Below are 22,231 nucleotides of genomic sequence, written 5' to 3' on the forward strand. Positions count from 1 at the left end.
CACACACACACACACACACACACACACACACACACACACACACACACACACACACACACACACACACACACACACACACACACACACACATACACCAAAGCTTAATTTGACCCCTAGGTTCACAAACATAATGTTGATATTGATATTGTTAAGGTTGGTGTTTATTGATGGTTCTGTCTCGTCATGGTTATGGAAGAATATACCTTTTTTGTTCTCTGAATTAAAGCTGCTGCTTGTGGGTCATGTGACTTTTGCTAAAGAGTTCTAGTCAGCTAAAAAAATAGGCTGTAAGCACCCAAAAGAGGCCTAAAACAATGAAATGCAACATCCACTCATCATCTCCTGGTATTTATCTTTCGTAATCAGCATCTGAGTCTGCTGAAGGAACCATGGGAAGCAGTGATGTTAATAGTCCTCAAAAGCCCAATCAGAGCCCACCAATTGATGGAAAGTTCAATCACAATTGTTTAATAAAGTAAGGGTTTAATTTCTTGCTTTGTGCCGTTGTTAGCAGTATCTCTGTTTCAGGCCAACTGAGGTGAAGTCCTGAAGTTTTGGGGATCTGTTTATTCTGACAATTCTGTTGAATCAATTATGAATAATGTTCTTTTGACAGGGCGCTGCACATCTTCCTGCCGGCTTGCCAATGAGATTTTTTGGACCTATGGGGCTTCGTACAAGCGTGAAAGTATGCTCTGAACGTTCTTGAACAAAACCTGGACAACACTGTGCAATCTGTTAATCACGAGTTAGCAGTGCCCTAAAGCATTCACCGTTTCATTTATTATTATGCTCTATATGGTAGCAAAATGTAATAAATGAACATCATGCTGTATTGGATGAGACTTGAAAATAGCTTTGGGACTATAAACTCAATAGGAATGTGTTAACTCAATTAAGTGAGAAGTCATTTCCTTACTTTATAGAACCAACTTGGCAGTCAAATACAACGAAGAGGCAGCAAGAGACACGAGTTAGAAGAGAATTAAAACCAGAGCCGATAAAAAAGTGCACATTGGTTTTACATGCAGCTGAATGCAAAATAGGCAAATAAGTTAAACGTGACTATGTCTTTGTCTTTGTTGTAAACATGCTTTATACTTTACTGTCATTTCAGTCAGACAACTCGCGTGTTTCATTAATATGTTTATTAGAAGCAGTATATAGTTTGAGTTTGGCGTCTAGGCTCGGGCCTCATCACTCCACATATTAACATAGAACATTGAGTGATGATTAGATAACTAACCCCCAAGCCTACAGATGGAAGCTGGGTATGAAGCTGGGGTGGTGGTGAGGCAGGCGAGCATCGCCAACGTGAACACAGCAGCAGCAGCAGCAGCAGCAGCAGCGAGGTGAACGCATTAGCAGCGTGGAAACAGCAGTGGCGGCAGCAGCATTAGCGAGGCAGCGGTAGGCATATCCAACAGCTTAAATAGAGCGCCAGATTTAGGAGACTATGTTTGGTTGTTTGCCCGAGTGACGAGGGGCGTTATGTGCGAATGTATCATTGGTGCTCGAGTTGACTGCCTGAACTAGCTCGCAGCCTTCACCCCATTTGCTGCACAATATCGGTTAGCATAAACAGACAGCAGCTAAATATTACCTTTTCTTTTTATTCTATGACTGTATCTGAATTTACATGTTTGTTTTTGGTCTAAAGGCCGACCAAATGTGGATTGTCTGATTTTCAAATAAGCAACACTCAGGATGTCTTACATAACCAAAATCATTTTGTCTATTCTAGATAAAAAATACAAATTCAAAGCCCAATTGAATTTTCCGAGCTCAATTGCCCAGGTGGGGCCATTCTTCTATCTAATTTGTCCCCAAGGAAATGTTTCTATTACCGTTGAGAGCCGGGATGAATAAATCTATTTAGCATGACAGATGAGTTCATATAATCAAAACTGAGTCTAAAACTGAGGAGGGAGAGAAGTGACAGCAGCTGATGTCCTCAACCCAAAGCGGAACATGAAGCAATGAGGACAATCATTATACGGGTTTCTGTACTTCTATTATGTTGTTTAATTTGAATTATTTAGACGTGAGTTTTGATGTTATATTCAAACATTTTCTTCTCTTTCTTTGTCCTTTTGTTCTCGTGGAAAATATAAAGACACCCAACAGTAGTTTTTTTTTTAGAGATAAGCGGCCAGTGTTTACTTTGAAAGCTCCTAATTTCTCACTTTCTCCTTCAGTATTTTCTCTCACTCTTATGCCAGGTTGATTTTCAGGATTATCTCAAAAGACGGCCAAAGAGAGAGCAGCGTGATGCAGGTTAAAGTGTTTTTTATAAGCACAATGGGATCATCTACTTTATATTTACATTAGATCTTCACATAGTCCAAAATAATGAAACCATACATTGTCAACCAATATTGCCAGAACTATTTTATGACATGGTTTTGTCAAACATGGGACACGTTTAGTATTTAGTTATGAAATCCCTTTTCTCAAATATCATTAAAAAGCTGTAGCCTTAAGACTTGGAATACATTCACGATAACACAGACAAATATCCTGACCTTAAGTACGGGTCCAGCTTCAACTGAACTTGGGCTCTACAATTCCATTGGTTTGACATCTTCCTCTTTGAAGCCTTAAGTTGACCAACCCTTTAAGGACTGTACTTCAAATCATATTTGTTAAACCGCAAAATTGACCCCTCCATCCTTTAGTACAGGGGTGTCAAAGCTACGGCCCGGGGGCCAAATGCGGCCTGAGGCTATTTTAAATTGGCCCTCAGCTAATTCAAAAGGATAATGTCATATGGCCCACAAATGAAACTTGTGCTTGTCTTATATTGTACTTAGATATAACTCAAGCACAAGACAATATGTAAACATATCTTACACTGTTTTCATGAGTTAATTAGCCCACCTTTCAAATAAATTCAGGCAATTCAAGTTGATAAAAAAAAAGCCCAATAACTGATTCACATAAGAAGCTTGAAATATACCCTTACATTTCCCCTAATTATAAGCACTCTGAGCGAGCACTACGGAGAGCTGTGGTGTAGGCTGTTTTTTTTCCAAAAGCATATTCAAGTATCAAGCATAACTTACAAACATTTCATTGATTTTGCTAACTTATAACCTAACTTAAGAGGCAATATACTTCAACTCTAGTAAGGGTCCCAGACCTTCGTATGTATTTTTCAGTATTTGGCCCCTGCTGAAAAAAGTTTAGACACCCCTGCTTTAGTACAACTCCTAGCTCATTTGTCATCTCGCCTGTTTAATTCTGTGGCATAATTTCCCTACATGGAGATGAATGTTTTATCTCATCTTAACAATCAAAACACAGAAACATTCACGGTGGGAAAACAGGATTTATTGAGTATGACGACAGGGCCTGGACCGAAAAAAATAAAACATTTACTCACTTCCCTCATGAACCTTAATTCCCTAAAGAGATTTCAAATTCTGCTGTTTTCAGACCGGTAAATAACTGCGCTTTGCCAAGGCATTGACTGGCAGATATTTGAATCACATAATAATCAAACTGACTGTGCACGGCTGATAACAGTGTCCGCTGCTCAGCTATATTTATGGGATTCAATAAAGCTTGTGATATCCACGCAGAGCTGAAGGTGAAACTCAGGACGGATCACACTAAAGCTGATTAACGATTACAGGAAGAGTTGGACATTCTGAGTTGTGGCTTGTTATTCTTCTCACCAGACATAGGACACTTTTTGTAATAGTCCTTCCTGTCTCCCCTAAACTGTTGAACTATGTAGTACTTCAGCACTGAAATGTACCTGTTTACCTGTACAGGTTTGCCTGTTAAAGCAAGGCATCTGTTTTGCTGTATAGGGTCTCATTTGTGCACATCAAGGCTGTATCAACCTCAAATGTTACACCTTTTTTGAATAACTGCCATGTTCTTTTAGTTCAAGCTCACACATTCAGCCCACAATGCTTTAGGTACTGGTGTCAGCTGCTCTGAAGGAGGTAAGTTGACAGAGCTGAAACAGTTCCAGAGAAGCTACTGAGAACATGAAGAAAAGTGAGATTTGACTAAACAACATTACGTTACCTCTGAAAAGGACTCCAAAGAGGCTCCTTAACTGTCAGAGTGTTATTGAAGGGAGAGCCCTGTGTTTAAAGCAGATAAAAGTATCAGATTGGTAGACGACTGGGTTAACTCGGTAGACAAAAGTGTTGTTTAATTGGGGTTAGGCAGTATATTGTTGTTGACACCGGGCCAAAAATCCACATAACCTTTTAGCTTATTGTCATTCAAGTGATTTGGGGGGGTTGGGCGATACACTTCTGCACATCTTCTTGGCTTTGTTTTCCGGATTCACGATAGGAGACTTGATATTGCTATTAACTGTTCTAAAATACAGACACGGACGTCACTTCGGATGATTTAAGTCATCCGAATAAAGATAAAAGAGTCAGACAATACAGGTGTGGTATTTCAGAGATGTAGAGAAAATGTTGCTTATATTTTAACGTTAACACCTGTAGCTAACCTGAGGCTGCTCACGGTTACTGGTAGCAGAAGGCTAACGCAGTAGATAGATAGAATCGGAGGATGAAACCCTCTTTATTAGTCACATACATGCACACAGCAGAGCACACACAGTGAATATTTGTCCTCTGCATTTAACCCATCCTAGTACTAGGAGCAGTTATTGTGCAGCGCCCGGGGAGCAATGGGGAGGGGGGATTGGAGGTGTCCGGTGCCTTGCTCAAGGGCACCACAGCAGGGCCCAGGAGGTGAACTGGGACCTCTCCAAGTAGCAGTCCACTTTCCATATTTTTCAAGCCTTTTTCAAGACTTGAACCGTCAACCCTACGATTCCCAGTCCAAACCCCTACTGACTGAGCCACTGCTGGACAGTAGAAAATAATGCTGCATAATTCTGCCTATATTATTAAACTGAGATTATTTCTTTTACTGTGGAATATTATATGACGTCTAACCTCATCTATAATCGCAGATAATTAAGTTAGACTCCAGATTTTGGTCCCGAAAAGGGCAATTCAGTTTTTTTATCTTTTAGACCGGTGGAAACATACCACACACCTGCCCTTAATTAGGTAATTAAACAATATAAGTAGGGAGTTTTGGTTTTTACAGGGGTAAAACAATTTTCCAGTTTGGAGTGTTTTACCTCAATAGCAGCCAGCCAGCGACATTAACAGGAGTTTAACCAAATGGAAATCAAGAGTTATTTGGTCCATAGTTTCAGAGTCATATTGGCAATATGAGTGAACACATGAAGTTGTAGAGTATCTTCTGGAGCAACAAAAGGACCCAAGGGACGATGTGACTGTATTTACTCAACAGTCTTAACCTGTATCAGATGTTTGAGATGGCATTTTTTACTCTACTAGAGGGCACAACACCAAGTCTTTGTTATGACTCTAATCAGAAACAAGTGTCTACTATCCACTGCTGGAGCTGGAGTGTCGACAGTGTGTGAATGTGCGTGTTTGTTGTTAAGATTACTGAGGGAAACGGCCTTAGGATTTTTTACAGTGGAAAAAGATCGCTATGGAGTTGCTAATGTGAACATATTTTGGTGATTATTTTTTTTATTTAAGTGATTAATTGGTTAAAAATGTTAAATATTCAAGAATGTACCAACTTAAAAAGGGCCATAAACTGGAGGAACTAAAGAGCACCAGAGTATCTCTTTTCAATTTGGAAGACCATACTGGTGGTTTGGCATGATTCTACTCATTGATTAAAATCAGTCAAAGAATTTTTATGAAATACTATGAGATATGGTTTAGATTTCTTCCCTACTGGCAGCAACTATTTATTTTAGTCAATTCAACTGGAGGAGACGTCACTGTAGGAAAGACATGAACTCTGCCTCAACAAAAATGGTTGGTTGATACTCCTCTGCCAAAATACTCGAGTCAGGTTTGTTCTATTTTAGCGGCTGTCTTTACAGAACAAATATATCTTGTGTTGGGTCCTTTTAGTTTTATATGTTGTTGTTTTCTTTTTACTGATTCCTGCGTTTGACTTTCACCACTTTTTCTCTTTCACAATTGTATTTGTTCTATATTTCAACATTATAGGAGGGGTTCTAGGGTTTTCATTTCTGACAATCACTTATCTGAATCCTAACCCTAACAAACTGATGGTTTGGCTGTTCTTACCATCGGCACACAAAGGAATAAAAAGTACACTTTTTGGAGATTTTACCACAACACATGGCAAAACACAAACACAGATACCATCCCCCCTACATTCTGCGGCTATACGCCCAAGAGCCAAAAGACAAAATAAGTTATGATTCGTTGAGTAATTTCAGTTTCCAGTATCCTGCCCGCTGTAATCTGATTGTCTGAGTCTGTTTTTTGTCTGAGACATATTTTAAGAGAGGACATCAGATTGGAGTTAACACTGTTTGCCTTTCTGTTTCCTATACACGCAAAAAGATAGAAAGCCCTAAAAAATCACCTAGACACCTCAGAAACACACGCACACATTGACTATACACACATTATACACATTTCAACATAAAAGAGCAAAGCCAAACTCTCAGCCTTCTTTTTTCTAAACTGACGTACACATGGACTTGCTTACATACATAGCAGTGAGTTAATGTACACATGCAAATACACATTTTTAGACCATAGCGGAAGGTCTCACTCACATGCCATGTGCTTACATAGTTTGCCAGATTTTTAAAAATCTGTCAGCTGTGTGTCTGTTTATGTGTGTGTGTGTGTGTGTGTGTGTGTGTGTGTGTGTAAATGCGTATGTGATTCCCTCTGTTTCTCTGCGATGGTGGAGCACTTGTGTTAAAGTTAAACAGTGCAGACACAAGCAGGTCACCTCCTCTATCATCCCCATTTGAAGGAGAGCACTAACGCAGATGTCAACTTAATCACCCCCATTCACGTCAACAGAAATCCTTCCATAGAAAAAATAACTAAAAAGGCTGTTGAACATTTACTCAATCAAAGATCTGACACATTCTTGATCTGACACAAAAGTTAGGTCTTTCTTCCCAGAAGTCCATTACTTTCTCAATACCTCAGATGGCTCAAGTCTTGAAAGAAAACTCTACGCCTCTATAGACAAACGACTTAAGATGACTCATCTCTTTTACAGCAACATGAAGTTTACTTTCAAGTCAACAAGCATTTCATAAGAGTACTGTAGGTGTCAGTTTTTTACTGACGGCTGTTTCAAGGCAATAAATACAATGGTAATAAAGCCAGGGGTAATAGGCCTACTTACAGTTCCTGACATCCTTATAGTGTAACAATAACACAGAAGATATGATAGTTAAATAAAAAAATCCTGTATATCTACGTCGATGGGAACTTTTTGGCTGATAACAACATTGCTAATACACACACAACACTATTATTACCCACGTCTGTTTCCTGGATATGAGGTTTAGGCTCTATGTAACACAAAAACAACACTTTCCCCTGTTCACTGTGTTAGCTCAGCGTGCTACATCGGCTGATTACCACTGAACACAGAGTACAGCAGCTGTAAGGCCGAACGTAAAGTCACAAACTAAAGTGAAAACATCAAATATTTGACCTGGTGATGGAGCCAGAAGAAAAGTCGAGGGATATAAGAAGTTATACGTATAATTTGATTGCATTTCATTGAGTACGTCAGATGAAGGGTTTAAAATAATGTGGAACTTCCAAGCTCAACAATCTTTTGCATAATCAGTTTCCATTGCACTCCCAATCTAACTTTTATCCATGCACCATCTTTACAAACCTGGCTTTTGAATTTGCTTAAGCCATATTCATCAACACAATTAAATTAACATTTTTAGAACATCGCAATCTGTTACTGTCTTCGCTTGCTCATTTCCCCATCTACCTTCCCAGCTTCCTCATTGCAGGACATCTACACACAATATTCTGAATGTGTGCCAAAAACTTTTTGGGCACACTTTTTTTTCTTTATCTCAAAAGTTTACATTTTTTGCATATTTCCTAAAGGGACATAACAGAAAGAAACGCATAAGGCACACTTCATAAGCAGACCTCATATGTATGTAGAATATGAGTACACACACTGCTCCAAAACTGCCTGATTCGACTATTTAATTCAGTCTTAACAAGTCTGAGTCCAGGACATTTTTTATGGTAAAATGTTCCATCTTCAGAACACCACAGCTGCTTTGACCATGAATTTTGTATCCAGTGAAGGCACGGCATGTTCATATCTAACAATTACACCTTGGGTTACAACACATGGCCAAAATGAGAAATGATGACTTGATTCAAATAAGATGAAGGTTGCACCAAGCTTAGATATTTAGAAGTGCAGCTGGTTTTCAAGCAATCTATGATCTCTAGGATGTGAAGAAACTGAATTAAAGAATATATGAAATATTCCAAGTGTTGATTATTAACTCGTAATCAACACCCAACTGATTATTAACTTGTACCTTGTACTGATAATTGCGGTGTCCACGTTACGTTCATGAGACTTCTGAAGGTCAACAGAGTAATGGTTTGTAAATGTTTTTACACTGAAGTGCATCAAAGACATATAAATACATAAAATAAAACAGACACACCTGCACTTAGTTAGCACAGTTTACTTTGATGGACATTTTACACAGTGGAAAGCAGGAAAACTGTTGCAAATTTACCGTGTGTTTACCTTAGTGCAATCGACGTTCCATTGGCCGATGCAGCAGAGCACACTCTGTGGACTTGTCCATAGGAGCAGCTCCCCTGTCGTGCGTAGCGCTCATCCCCACAGCAGAGGATCACCAGAAATGCTCTCCGAAACGCCCGGTTCAGAAAGGCGTACAGGAAGGGGTTCAACCCTGAGTTAATGTACCCAAGCCACAGCCAGGCTGTCCATAGCTGCCAGGGCACTGAGTAATGGATGAAGGGGTCCACTATGTTGGTGATGAAGAACGGTGCCCAACATAGGCAGAAGCAACCCATTATAACCGCCAGTGTCTTTGCCGCCTTGGTCTCAACGCGCATGCGGCTATTCACTATGGGTGCCTGCTCTGAGGGGGACAGGGCCCTTGTTGTCCTGAGGCGGTAGTGATCCGTAGGATCTGAGGAAGTGGAGGACTTCACTGTGTTCATCGGAGTCGGTCCACTGACAGGAGCAGAACCGGCTCGCTGTAGTGTCTCAATCTGCCGCACATGAGTCATGGCGGTGACGTAGATGCGCTGATAGGCCAGTACCATGAGGGCCAACGGGACATAAAAGGCCACTGCGGAGCAGATCAGGGCGTACGGCCGGTTAACCAGAAACACACAACTTGTGTCGTTGGCGCTTCCAGCCAAGCCTCGCCTCTCCTCAATCTGGGAAAGTTGAGGGACACAGACAAAAAATCATCGCAATATTACAACAAGATAATCGGACCATTTGCAAATCCACTTGAATGCCAAACTATTTCATACTATGAATTATGAACTGAAGTTAAGGATTAATAATGCCATTCTTGCCTGTGAGTGTAGAGATGGAGCTAAGAGGCAGTTAGCCTAGCTTAGCATAAAGGCCAGCTTTGAGACTATATTTTACTTGTGTATGTACCTTCTTCTAAGTCTGCATGGACATGAAACACTAATTTTGTGTAAAGTTGCAGTGAAATCCTTACTTAGGAAGATTTAATACACATACAGAGCCAAGATCACACACTTTATTTTCCCCATGTCACCAGAAATTCATCTTTTCTTTAGTGGAAATGGAGCAAACTCAGTTCACAGAAAGCAGACATATTGTCTCGACCATATCGCTTAACTTGTATCCCAATTATTTCATGATTTCTTGTGGCTTTGTCTCAGTTGGCATAAAACAGTTTCAATTTCAAATTAGACAAATAAAATAAAAACAACTATAATATGGCCTAAATATGCAGACAGAAGTTATATATAGTCTTGCGCAATTGTGTCTGCGTCTTTAAGACATCTAACCAGCTTTTTAAAAGAAAAGGTTGTTTTTTTGGATGCTGCCTGACAGAGGAAAGGGCAGCGTATTTCATTAACTCTGGCTGAATAAATGCATCTATCCCCTTGTGCCTCTGGGAGTCCTGCAGCTCATTTCAAGACAGCTTTAAAATAACCTCACGCCAAAACATATCCAAACCAGCAGGAAATGCTTGTTGAAGTGCTGTCTTTCCTTGCAGCAAGGGAGCCTCCACAGGGCTGGAATTGTTTTTGTGATCACTACATTATCGTGTCATTGTTCAAGGGATTGCACAATGTTATTAGAAAACAGAGGATATTAGGTTGGAAAGATTTGTGCTGCATTTGCCCTCACAGAAAAAAAAGCATCTCTTCAGGTATTACAAAGAGTTATATGAGCTCTTGATTCTATTTTTTTTTTTTATGTTGGAACATAAGGTATATTTTGTTGATTCAAGATCCTAATACACATTTAATAACAACAATCCATTCTGATCTTAGCTAAGGACTTACAATGTCCTCGATGCCGATAGCGTTCCAGCTTTGCATTATGGGTAGAAAGGAGATGAATATGGGGATGAACCAACAGCCGCTGAGCATCACTGCCACTCTGATAGGGGTCATCTTATGTCTGTAGACCAGCGGCTGACAGCAGATAGCATAATACCTGGAATCACACACACACACACACAATCTTTGATAAAACGTCAAAACATTTATGAAACTAACTTACTAAACTTCTGTACAAACCAAACCTCAATTTTATGTTTTTTGTTTGATGAGACACGCATACACACACACACACACACACACACACACACACACACACACACACACACACACACACACACACACACACACACACTCAAACCTGTCAAGGGCAATGCAGCAGAGGTGCAGGATGGACGCTGTAGTCAACAGGACGTCCAGAGACGTTCGCACCAAGCAGAAAATCTCTCCGTATCGCCACTCGCCGGTGGTCAGCTCAATAGCAGCGAATGGCATCACCAACAACGCAACCAGCAAGTCAGCAAACGCAAGAGATACAATGAAGTAGTTTGTCTTCTTCTTTCTGAGAGGGTTGCAGGAGGACACAACAAATTAGCATCAAAAAATGACCCATACAGTAAAAGTATTCCGTAATATTTCATGGCTAAGGTCATCTCTAACCATTTATAAATGAAGACTGATGAAGATGACTGATGTGAAATGGTTTGTAGGGGTTAAGGCTACATTTAAGTTGGTGCCAAAGTCCATAGGACCTGGGAACTAGAAGGTTACCAGTTCAAGTCCCCGAAAGACCAGGTGCTACCGTGGTGTCCCTGAGCAAGGCAACGTTCCCTACACTGCTCCCCGTGCGCTGTGCATAATGGCAGCCCACTGCTCCTAACACTAGGATGGGTCAAATGCAGAGACCCTGAACATTTTTTTTTTAACTGGATGTGTTTTCAGTGCAAATAGCGGGAAAAAATGCTTTAGCTTTTTTTTCACATCTAACTTAAACTTCAGCTACAAATTTGAAGATCAATTTCTTTCTTTACAGCTATTAAAACACATCGAATTAGCATAAGGTAGGTATTCCGTAGAAGCGAAAATAGTCATTATAGTCAGGCATAGACAGTCGTCGTAATAACAGACACAATTTTGAATAAGGGTCGGTTTTTTGCAGATTTGACGACTGTCGCTGCTTATAAAAGACATGTAAGGAACAGCTCACCGTAGATGTCTGTCCTTGCACAGTGCCACCATGACTAGCAGATTGCCAAACACTGTCATTATAATAACAATGGAGAGAAATATTGTGAGAATAATCGTCTCCGCCGAGATCAGGAATTCCTGCTGCTGTTCCTGCTGTTGCTGTCCTGTGTTTATGAGGCCATCCAACAAACTGAAGAAGTACAAAAAAAACAAACAAAATAAAGCTTTTAATTGGAAAGAGAGAGAGGGGCACGACATGCCAGGGATGTACTGTAATTGCTCTATTATATTAATTAGTTTAATTTATGAAAACAAACAAATATTTAAAACAATATTCATTATTAAAACTTAAGTTGGACATTTGTTCATTGTTTAGGTTTTTTAGGATGTATTTTTTAATTCATGTTTTATTTCAATGTATGACTTACTGTAGAGGTGATTCTGTGGCCATCACTGGTCATCTGCATTGAGGTCAGCAGAGGATAGTCCCCTTCACCCCATGCTAAGGCCCTGTTGACACAACCACACGCACACGCACGCACGCACACACACACACACACACACACACACACACACACACACACACACACACACACACACACACACACACACACACACACACACACACACACACACACACACACACACACACACAATGTAATATTTCTGGCTTTCGCAGTAGGTCTGCATTTTTCTGAAAATAGTAGCCGGCCTGCGTGTGCAGACAGGGTGCTGGATTTCTTTCTGTTTGTCCATCTTGTCAAAAATGTGATATTTGTACCCCAAATAAGAATCTGGATCAAAATTTGAAAGCTTGTAATATTGCCAAGGCAAACAGTCTGCAACAGGCCAGAGCTGTGTCTGCCAGATTCCATCAGCATTCTAGTTTGTCCTCGCAATGCAACAAAAAATATCAAGCTTTAGTGAGAACCACAGGGGAAATTTCCTTTCTTATGCCAATGTCCAGGGAGGTCAAAGGGCAGATATCAGCTCCTGGGGATGGTAAGGATTCATCAACAAATCCTAGTTGGAGGACAGTGTGCCTGAACTACTGCCCTTATTTGCCCTTAACCTGGTAAAAAAAGTAAACATATGGATTTGACCAACAATAGCCTGAGGTAATGAGAGGACAATTGAAGGTGGCTTAGGAATTGACTCTGGATCCTTTTCCAATTTGACTTTCCTTTTTTCCGTCAAATCAATAACTTCTGATTCAGATCAGCTCGTGTTCAATACAGCTTTCTATTTAAGTCCAAGGGCATCAGTGGACGGTTCTGAAATCAACCCTAAAGGAATTGAGCTGCAATGATTAGTCGATAAATTGATCGGTTGATCGGCATAAACATAATGGGTAACGTTATTCATAATCGATTTAATGTTTGAATAATTCATTTATTCTCTGATTCCATCCTCTTATCTTTGTCATGTATAACTGTATAAAAAAGGTAATTGATTATTGAAGAAGGGATGACTGGTTAATTGATAATGAACAGAATCAGTGTTTGCTTAATGGATTTACCCACATACATTTGTCAGGACCAAAGACTTTTCTATTTACGATAAAATAAACAGTACACAGACATGTTTTACACCATTGCAAGACACAAGTATTCACCTTCTTTATGAGTTTACAATAACTGAGCGGGTTTAGTTAATTTACCAGTGTGACAGGAAATGCCAAGTCTAGCTCTGAATCACCTTATAGTAACTATCAGCTCCTGACGATCAGTAGACCTTTCATCGGTACAGCTGTAGATGCCTTATCAGCTTTAAGGACCTGTTACAACATCTGCTGCCTTTTTATGACAGCCGTCAAGTCTTATCGCACTCGAGGGTCAATATCATCTGACAGATTGGGACAGCCTGCAGTCCTGTCAACAACTCCTACTTCCTGTAGGCAGATCACGGATTACAGTTCATCACGTCTATTTATCGTCAAGTCCAGTCATTCTTTATCCTCTCACCTGGTGTACTGTAAGTGGATTGTTTGCCTTTATAGGTTAAACTAGAAAAAAGGACTTTATTTTATCTTTACACTTTTTGAAATGATTTGTTCTTATGTAAGCATTAATCGATCTTGGATTGGAATCATTTGGCCATGATTCAGAATGAGAAACAAGACAGTCAGGATCGCTACTGTATACTTCACCAAACATTGACAGCAGAAAACAATTTTTGAACTGCAAGTATTCATATCTGCTCAAAAATGAAATGAGATCCTTTCCCAAGTTTAATGAAAATCACTTCAGTGGTTTTATCTGTAAACATACACATAGACAATAAACCAAACAAAGAGTTGGTAATGTTTCAGTATGGGTTTGTAAAACTGGTCTTGACTTTCCAATCCCCCAAAGACACAAGGAAAACAACTGCAACAGTTACTCCAGCTCTGAGCTGTCCTGTCTATGTGTTTCAGACATAAACACATCATTCAATGGATTGTGGAATCGGGAAATTGAAACCAAAACAGAGGTTATCCAATGTCTACTCACTTGGGCCAGTCGGACGCTATGTTCTTTTTTAGAACAAATGGAGATGGATAGATTATTAGTGAAAATACCACCGTTGCCCACCCCATCTTTAGTGGGCACACTAGATTGAAACAATGATTATACACAGAGTAAATTAATTAAATGTCAAGTTGCTGCAGGAATGATTTGAGTCAACAATGGTGCACAGATTGGATGGTAATCAGCTTTGCATTTTCATCAAAACACCTTGTTTTTTTAATCAAAAAATGACTGATTACTGTGTGAATCTCCTAATGGTCAGTAGAAGGAACTGTGATAAGCATTATCCTCTCACACACAGAAATCATTACTGGACGACCACACTAGCACTACCCACCCTCACTCAGTAGCTCACACATTGGAATCTAAGGAATGAAAAAATATTTGCTCAATTTGAATTTCAACGATAGGAGAAAAAATAGGCAGAAAGAAAGAGTGAGTAAGAAGGGTGAGGAGCCGCGTTTCTCCTGTGTGATGTGTGTCCAGGGAGGCGTGTTTTCACAGCTCACCGAGTCTATTTCACATCGAACTGACACAGAGTTGAACAGAATGAACTCTGGAGAGCAGGCAGCAGGAAAAGACTATGTTGCTTTTGGTCTATCTTTCACTAGATGAAAGGCAATTCATTCAATAGTTGGTAAGAAATGTGACCGTAAAAGCAAAAATCTGAATGGTGGCAATAAGGGAAGAGTCAGAAAATCACCAAAGCCCTTCGGATTCATCATCTGGTTGACCTAAAGATAACCATCCTTATTGGTATGGGTTGCTACAGGTACATTTGTCTTCACTTTAAGGCCAACAACAATTCAGCAATATAATCAATTTCAAGTAAAAAAGGCTAGAAGGGAAAGGAGAGATCGTAGACCTCAGCCAGGGCTGTTATCTTAACTGAAAATAGATTCAGATTGTGTTTGTTATTCAGATCTGCTCCAAAATGTAATGGGTTCTTCCATGGCCCATGCTGCAACCTTCAACCAAGTTTCATTAAAATCAGGTAAGCCATTAACATATCTATAGTTCTGTCCTTATGAACATTTATTTGCAACTTACTGTTGAAAAGGTAATACTGGTTGGATAGATGGCTAGATGTGGACTCACATTGACTGATAAACAAAACCAAATGATGTAGGAGGACTGACTCATCTGATGTGAGCTGTAAGATGCTCACTTAGCCATCTGGGAAACTTCCTGAACTTCTGAGCTGTACAAACTGGATATATTTGACTGAGGGCAAAGTTATGATCAGATCAAAGACATCCCTTTATAGATCTAACTTTTTCTCCTGGTGCTAACACATCATAATCAGATTAGCCTTACAACAGCTTCCACATGACCCAATTTCTGTTGACAGTCAGAGACAACAGGTCAGGTCTATTTTTTCCTCCTTCAACTCTCAAGAGAGGTACTATGAGGTCAGTTGAACAACTTATTTTACTTTTTCTTTGCTACAACTTGGATGATTAAACATGGAATCATTTTGAATTTACTTTACTTTTCCATCAGGATTCCTTCATAAATGGAAGTAAACTCAGACTTTTTTACTGCTTTTACCTTTCATTACTCTGTGAAATCTGAATTACAAAAAACAATTGTTATTGCACTTGAATATGCATCACACGAACCACCAGAGACATTTCACACTACATAACAATGATTGAACAGAAATCTGCACAAGATGTATCGGCAGCTTGACAACGTGCCAAGAAATCGGTGCAGATTTTCATGTTACAAATATCTGCAAATCATAATTTGATTAAACAGGAGTGTGTTGTGACCATTGTATCACAGTTAACACAACAACTTCAGCAAATGAAACACTCTTTTTTGTTGTCAGGTGGGAAGTAAATACTTCTCACTTAATCTCACACCTCAGATTGTGAGAGGGTTGAACCATGTGTGTGTGAGTGTGTGTGCTCACATTATTTTAGTTTGTATGTAGAGAAGGAGTCTCTGGTCATGTTGCCAGGGAGACCGAGAGGTTTCATGCTCTGCAGACTGTCCTCCTGTATTTTGAAACAAACTTATGACACTCTCTACTGAAGCTGTAGTGTAAAGTGTGTGTAGTGTCTGTTAAGTGTGTTAAGAGTGTTGAATTAGAAAAATCCCATGATTTTTAAAGGCTGTGGCTATTTAAATGATGGACTTTGGGTTAAGTGCCATAGGCTATGAAAGCAATAAAGCATTAAAAAACAAACAAATTCAGTGTTTGGTTTAGTCTTTTCATGGAATTCTTTGACAATCCATCCTTACATAAACAGTATTTATTATGACTAAATTCAGATGGATACATTTTCTTTTTAAAAATATTTCATTTCCTTCGGTTCACTTTCCCAGAATCTGTATGCTTCCGAGTAAAGTCATACTGTTCAGAAGAGACACTTTGTGTCTACTTTGCTGCTATTTTGAGTGTTTAAAGTGGTCTCTTCTATAATGAATGTCCCAGTTAATAAGAGGGACTTTCTCTCTCTTCTCACAAAGGAAAGATCCATCGACCAAACTTAAGCAGGACTTTGATGTTAAAGGTGCCATAGAATGGAAAACTGTATTTACCTTGGCATAGTTGAATAAGGAGAGTTCGGTACATTGAACTGACATACCGTGAACTGGGGTTGCAAAGGGGCTGAACATTTCCGGTAAATTTCCGGTAAGTTTCCGGTAAATTTCCATGGGAAGTTAAGCTCGGGAATTTTGAAAAAATTCCATATTGGAAACTTTCCATGGGAATAATGGGAGTTATGGGAATTTATGGGAGCTAACTGAGAATTGATGCAATGGCATGAACAGATATATAAATAGTTAGGCTAGCTAAACAACTGGAATGATCTTCAAAACATCTTGCAGGAGGCAGATAAAACAGCATCACGAGTGCCTCATAGATGGTAAACGAAGTGCTGCTAGCTATGGCTTATTTAGCATCTAAGTTACCAGCTAGCTATCTACTAGATGAATGCAATCTGTATGTGATATTTGCAATTTAAACATAAAATAAATATATTACCCCATAATATCATCAAACTTTACTTCACTTTGTGTGGTCCACAGGTTCAAATGTGTGGCTTCAATACTCTTGTGCTTTGGGCTCAAAAGTGCAGTCCAGTCTTCTAGAAATCATATGAGCATGTGATGGAGGAATGCACAGTGCCTGTAGGGGGTGTGGTCTCAATAGCCATGCAGTAAGCAGTGTGCTATGTGCATGTGATGTGATGAAATGGCATGGATATACTTGAATGGCATCTGTTTGTTTTCGTCAAGATTATGCTAAAATATACTTTCCCCAGCTATATTTAAGTTCCCTATGAAGAGCCAACCTTCAATTTTGAAAATTCCCAGTTTATTCCCTTAAATTCCCGTTAATTATCCCATGGAAAGTTTCCATCTTTGAAAATTCCCTTAAATTTTCACCCCTACCGTGAACCTCAAACACCATTGTTTCCTCCTTCACGTGCAAATCATGAATATGCATCACAGCGGTAAAACGGGCGAATTACAACAATCCCTGTGTGTTACGTCACACACGGTAGTCCAGCCCCAACATTTGCATACACCAGCTGCTGGAAACACTAACACTAACCACTCCGTAACGTTGCTCTCCAATCTCCGACCAACCGGCTGTTCTTCAAATTCATCGGTTTCCTCCTCCGATAAGGCTCAAACATGTAAGGTTGGATGCCGATAGCCTCCATGGTTCACCTCTCACAGTTTCGCAAACTTCACTTACTTCTGTGGGCTCTGAGGCAGCCATGGATTGCTCCTTGTAAACCAGCCAATCAGAGCAGAGCTCTTCATAATTATTGAAATGAGCCCCCAAATAAGGCTTTTCAGCTTGTTTCATTCTAGGACCAAATCATAGGTTGTAAATGGGCCTGTACAATCAGCATCTGGACATTTTTGGATCAACTAAAGTTATATACCTTCTTTGTAGACATCAGAGAACAATTTAAAATACCAGATAGATATAACCCATTCTATGGCCACTTTAATGTCAAAAATCTGCAGTTTTCTTCAATTCAGTGAAAACATATGTGTTGTGATCTTGAAAATTAGAAACTTTGAAAAACTGATCTTTAGGTTGTATTATATTATGGCTAAAAGAATCACAGGCTTACGAGTTCTCTTCACTTGATTGGCTTGGAGCTTTTGGAACGGTAAAGAATATATTTTCCCATGTTTTACGGCTTAATAACTTAAAGAGTGCAAAACAGAAAGCAGAACCACTGTCAGTTAAACATTTGAATGATTAGCCAAAAAAAAAATACCGGTCTCTCTCTGTCTCTCACACACGCACCCACATCAAGCCAGGGAGATTTTTCAATATAAAATGTTAACTGAAAGCAGCAGCAGGAAACAGAGATCCTGGAGAAATAACAAATGTGTAAAGTTTGCTTAAGAACCAACTGGTTCAGGAATACATTCAAAACCATTAAATAACTCCCAACCACGAGCAGCAGCCAAACACACAAACACTTTTCTCTGGTCGGGTTGGAAAGGGCTCTTCAGTAAATGTGACACTCTCGAATGCAAACAATACACACTCAGTTCTTGAATGTGGTGCAAAGAGCATTTAGAGTGTACTGAACATCACTAAAACCCTCTGTGGCAAAACAATTTTGAAGAGGTTATCTCTCAGATGTTTGATGGGTTTATCTTTGTTGCTCAGTACTTGTTTTTGTTGCTGTGAGTTCTTCACTGCAATGCCCATGCCTTTTTTGTTCTCTGTTGATAAAGTGTTCTACAGATAATGCTTTTCTCTGTTTGTATATCGCAATCATAATGCTGAACTGGAGGACCTGCCAGTCACTGAGTCCATAAACTAGCCAGGAATACGTTTACAAAGTATAAGCAATTTCTCATAGACTTTTATACAATCTATAGATGTAAATTTGCAATCAGTAAAGTCGCCCCTGCTGGTCATTACAAAAATGCAGGTGTAAGTCATTAGAATCGGAGAATGAAATCCTCTTTATTTTTGTCACACATGCATGCAGCACAGAGACCTTTGCATTTAACCCATCCTGGTACTGAGAGCAGTGGGCAGCTGGTGTCATGCTCAAGAGCACCACGGCAGGGCGCAGCAGGTGAACTGGGACCTCTCCCAAGTACTCCAAATTTTAGGTCTGTTCTGGGACTTGAGACGGCGGCCCTACGATTCCCAGGCCAAGCACCTACTTACTGAGCCACTGCCGGACATAGTCGCATTTCTTAGTGTAACCACCATAGCTAACACTGGTTGGCTAAAAACCCTGTACCAGTGTTGAAATTTCCCACTGAATAAGTACTATTCACTATGCTAATTACTCAACATATTATCATTTGTATCCCTCATGCTACTTGTTAATGACAAAACTTGACCAACTAATGGCTTATCTAATGTCTTAGTCCATCTTCAACAGAAAGAACATCAATGAAGCGCATGTGTTTTTTTTCTCGGAAACTAAATACCAGAGAGTTTATGGAAGACTAAGGGACGTTTCTACAGTGACAGCAGCGTACCTTCAACTCTCAACCTTCTGGGCCATCAGCCTGGAATAGTTGCCGTAATGACAGAACCTGTTGGACAAAGTCTGTTGAGAATTAAGTCATTATCTCAACCCAGGGTCTAATATTGGGAAATAAGGATAGGAGATGAAATACATGACACAATGTACGCTGCACTTGCTGGCTTTTTGTTCAGTCCACGTAAGCTCTGTAGATGTGGCATGTGATCCACAAACGGAACAGTTAATCTGGTGGGTTTTTTTCTTTATTATTCACTTCCAGTCTCATCTGGAGTCATTTGTTCCAGTTTAAAGACCATATTTGGCTGCTTAAATGAATGGATATAATCCTTGGAAAATCCTGGGGTGAAAAATAAATTCAGTTTCCCAAGTTTCTGAACATCAAAAACTCAAACCGGCACAAAATGATTCATTATGTTGAAATGCGTAAATGATGATGTATCACATACAATCTGTTTTGGCATGTTACTTTCATTGCATACTGTATTTGTGGATGAGGAAGAGTAGTTGCTGCCATGGAAACAGTCAAAGGGGATCCAAACAAACAACAAAACGCTTCAAGTCAACAACTTTTTACATCCAGGAATCCTCTGCACACCCACTGTGCAGCAAACAAACAAAGTTGAACAAAATATCAGCCTCAAATCAAAAATGTCACCTGCAATTACTGAATGCTTCATTTGTCCTCCTTTTAAAGTGCCACTGACTTTTCCATGCGCTCACAGGGTTGCACTAATCCCACACCAGCCTGCTGCACGCACAGCAGCTGGTGTGGTGTGGGCTGAGCAAGATGCAACTTTGAGCGGATGGAGCGTGTGCTCTGAATAAAGATGTGTGGCTGAGGGTAATGGGCTGCGAGCAGGTAATTGAGCGCGCCGGGCTTGTCACAATAATGGTGCCAGCTCACTGGATGAAGGCGGGTAAATGGAGAATGACTGCCTAATAAAGTGAATAACACTCAAACAAATGCACGGAAGCACACACACACACACACACACACACACACACACACACACACACACACACACACACACACACACACACACACACACACACACACACACACACACACACACACACACACATAAAATGACATATGCACAAATGCGAGAGACAGGCAGGATGTGGCAATCAAGCTTCTACCCGGGGCCATCGCCTACTCTGTGCCTCCCCATGGATTCAGTTGGGAATGATCAGTTTTCCACTTTCTCATAGCACCACTGTCTACATCAATGACTTTATTTGCATCCATGCTGCCGGGAAATCATGCTTGAATACTTCCAAGAAAGCAATTACTGTATATGCCAACCACTTAAAAAAAAAAAAAGAAAGTTAAAGTTTCTTCATTGCATGTTTTACCGCCAAACAGTATGAATAATAAAAGCAAAAACTGAATCAAATGTTGTCAGTCCATCATCGTTAATTCATTCCCAGATGTAAAGTGGTTAAATAGAAGCTTTGTATGGCCACCTTTGCAACGAACATCTTTCTAAATATTCATAAAAACACATAAATTGTTACCAATTGTTGCGTTTTATATTAAAAAGGGGTGGCCGTGAAGAGATTAATGTGCAACAATCCGCATTTGAGTCGCATAAAATCATAGCCTAGATCTCATAAACAATCTCACTTAGCGGGCTAAAAGGACATTCCTTGTTCCACTAGAAATAACTGCAACAAACAACTTGTAGCAAAATAAAATGATGAATAAAAATAATAATTCAGGACGTTTCAAAACCAGCTGGAAAAGTAATTAAGGACCACAATAACAGCTGACTGTTATCATCTTTGGTAAACTGGAAGTGAGCCAGTCAGAAGAAGAAGGAAGTGTCAAACCACTGCAGAAAGACAGCTGAACATAGTTGTGTCTATCTCAGTGGGCGCAGTTAAGTGTCACCAGTAGTTTATTTCTTATGGACAAAGAAAAACATCTGCTAATGACTTCCTAAATGCTAAATGCTGAATGCATTTCAACAAACCATGAAAGAACTAATCTGGCCTACAGGCTCCAATGTAATGAAAAAAGTTATATATAGATATAGATATAGTACATCTATACTGTATTCGCAACAACAAAGTGCTCTTATCAATGTTGTTAAAAATGTGTGGAATGTACTGCTGCTCATTAGATAACTTATCTCTGATAACAAAGATGTAAAAAGTACACAGGTATGTTGCCGTGGGTGAGGTGACTTTGATAATGAATACTGCTCTCTAGGCTTGGGAATCAGGCTAATGAGTTGCCATTGGTAAAGACGGCCTAAAATTAGCCTGAAGGCAGTGTCTCTCTCGTAGATGTCTACAGGGAGTGGCAAACAAGGACAGGCGATAGCAGGAATACGAAGTTAACTGTTTCTGGTCAGCGCAAAAACCAGGTCTGATCCCCTGAAGTCACTTTATCTCTGACTAATTTACTGCTTCACCTTTTCTTTGCTAGGGTTGGTCACTTCCCGAGAACATTTACTGCCTTTCAACACCAGTTAGTTTCACCTGCCTGATTCAATAACAGATGCTCATATCCTGGATGGGGTCAAAGCTATCAGTGAGTTTATGTCTGCCAACCAGTGTGGGATACAGTGTCTCAGCTTTAATTTGGTAGAAGTGTTTCTTATTCTCCATTTCAATCAACATCTGATTAAAG

At 39.8% G+C, this 22,231-nt stretch overlaps 1 protein-coding gene across 1 annotated transcript in view; it reads right to left on the reverse strand.

Annotated features, from left to right (window-relative positions):
* si:dkey-247m21.3 (5-hydroxytryptamine receptor 4) overlaps positions 1-22,231 on the reverse strand; it is a 35,766-nt gene that overhangs the window by 10,289 nt on the left and 3,246 nt on the right. The window contains exons 2-6 of the mRNA XM_063888889.1: positions 12,014-12,095; positions 11,605-11,775; positions 10,759-10,959; positions 10,401-10,554; positions 8,620-9,284 (exon numbers count right to left, since the gene is read on the reverse strand). Coding sequence (XP_063744959.1) covers positions 8,620-9,284; positions 10,401-10,554; positions 10,759-10,959; positions 11,605-11,775; positions 12,014-12,036 — 1,214 coding nt within the window. The 5' untranslated portion in view covers positions 12,037-12,095. The remainder of the gene's footprint in view (positions 1-8,619; positions 9,285-10,400; positions 10,555-10,758; positions 10,960-11,604; positions 11,776-12,013; positions 12,096-22,231) is intronic.

The sequence above is a fragment of the Eleginops maclovinus genome, chromosome 8 (assembly GCF_036324505.1).
Source record: "Eleginops maclovinus isolate JMC-PN-2008 ecotype Puerto Natales chromosome 8, JC_Emac_rtc_rv5, whole genome shotgun sequence".
NCBI lineage: Eukaryota > Metazoa > Chordata > Actinopteri > Perciformes > Eleginopidae > Eleginops > Eleginops maclovinus.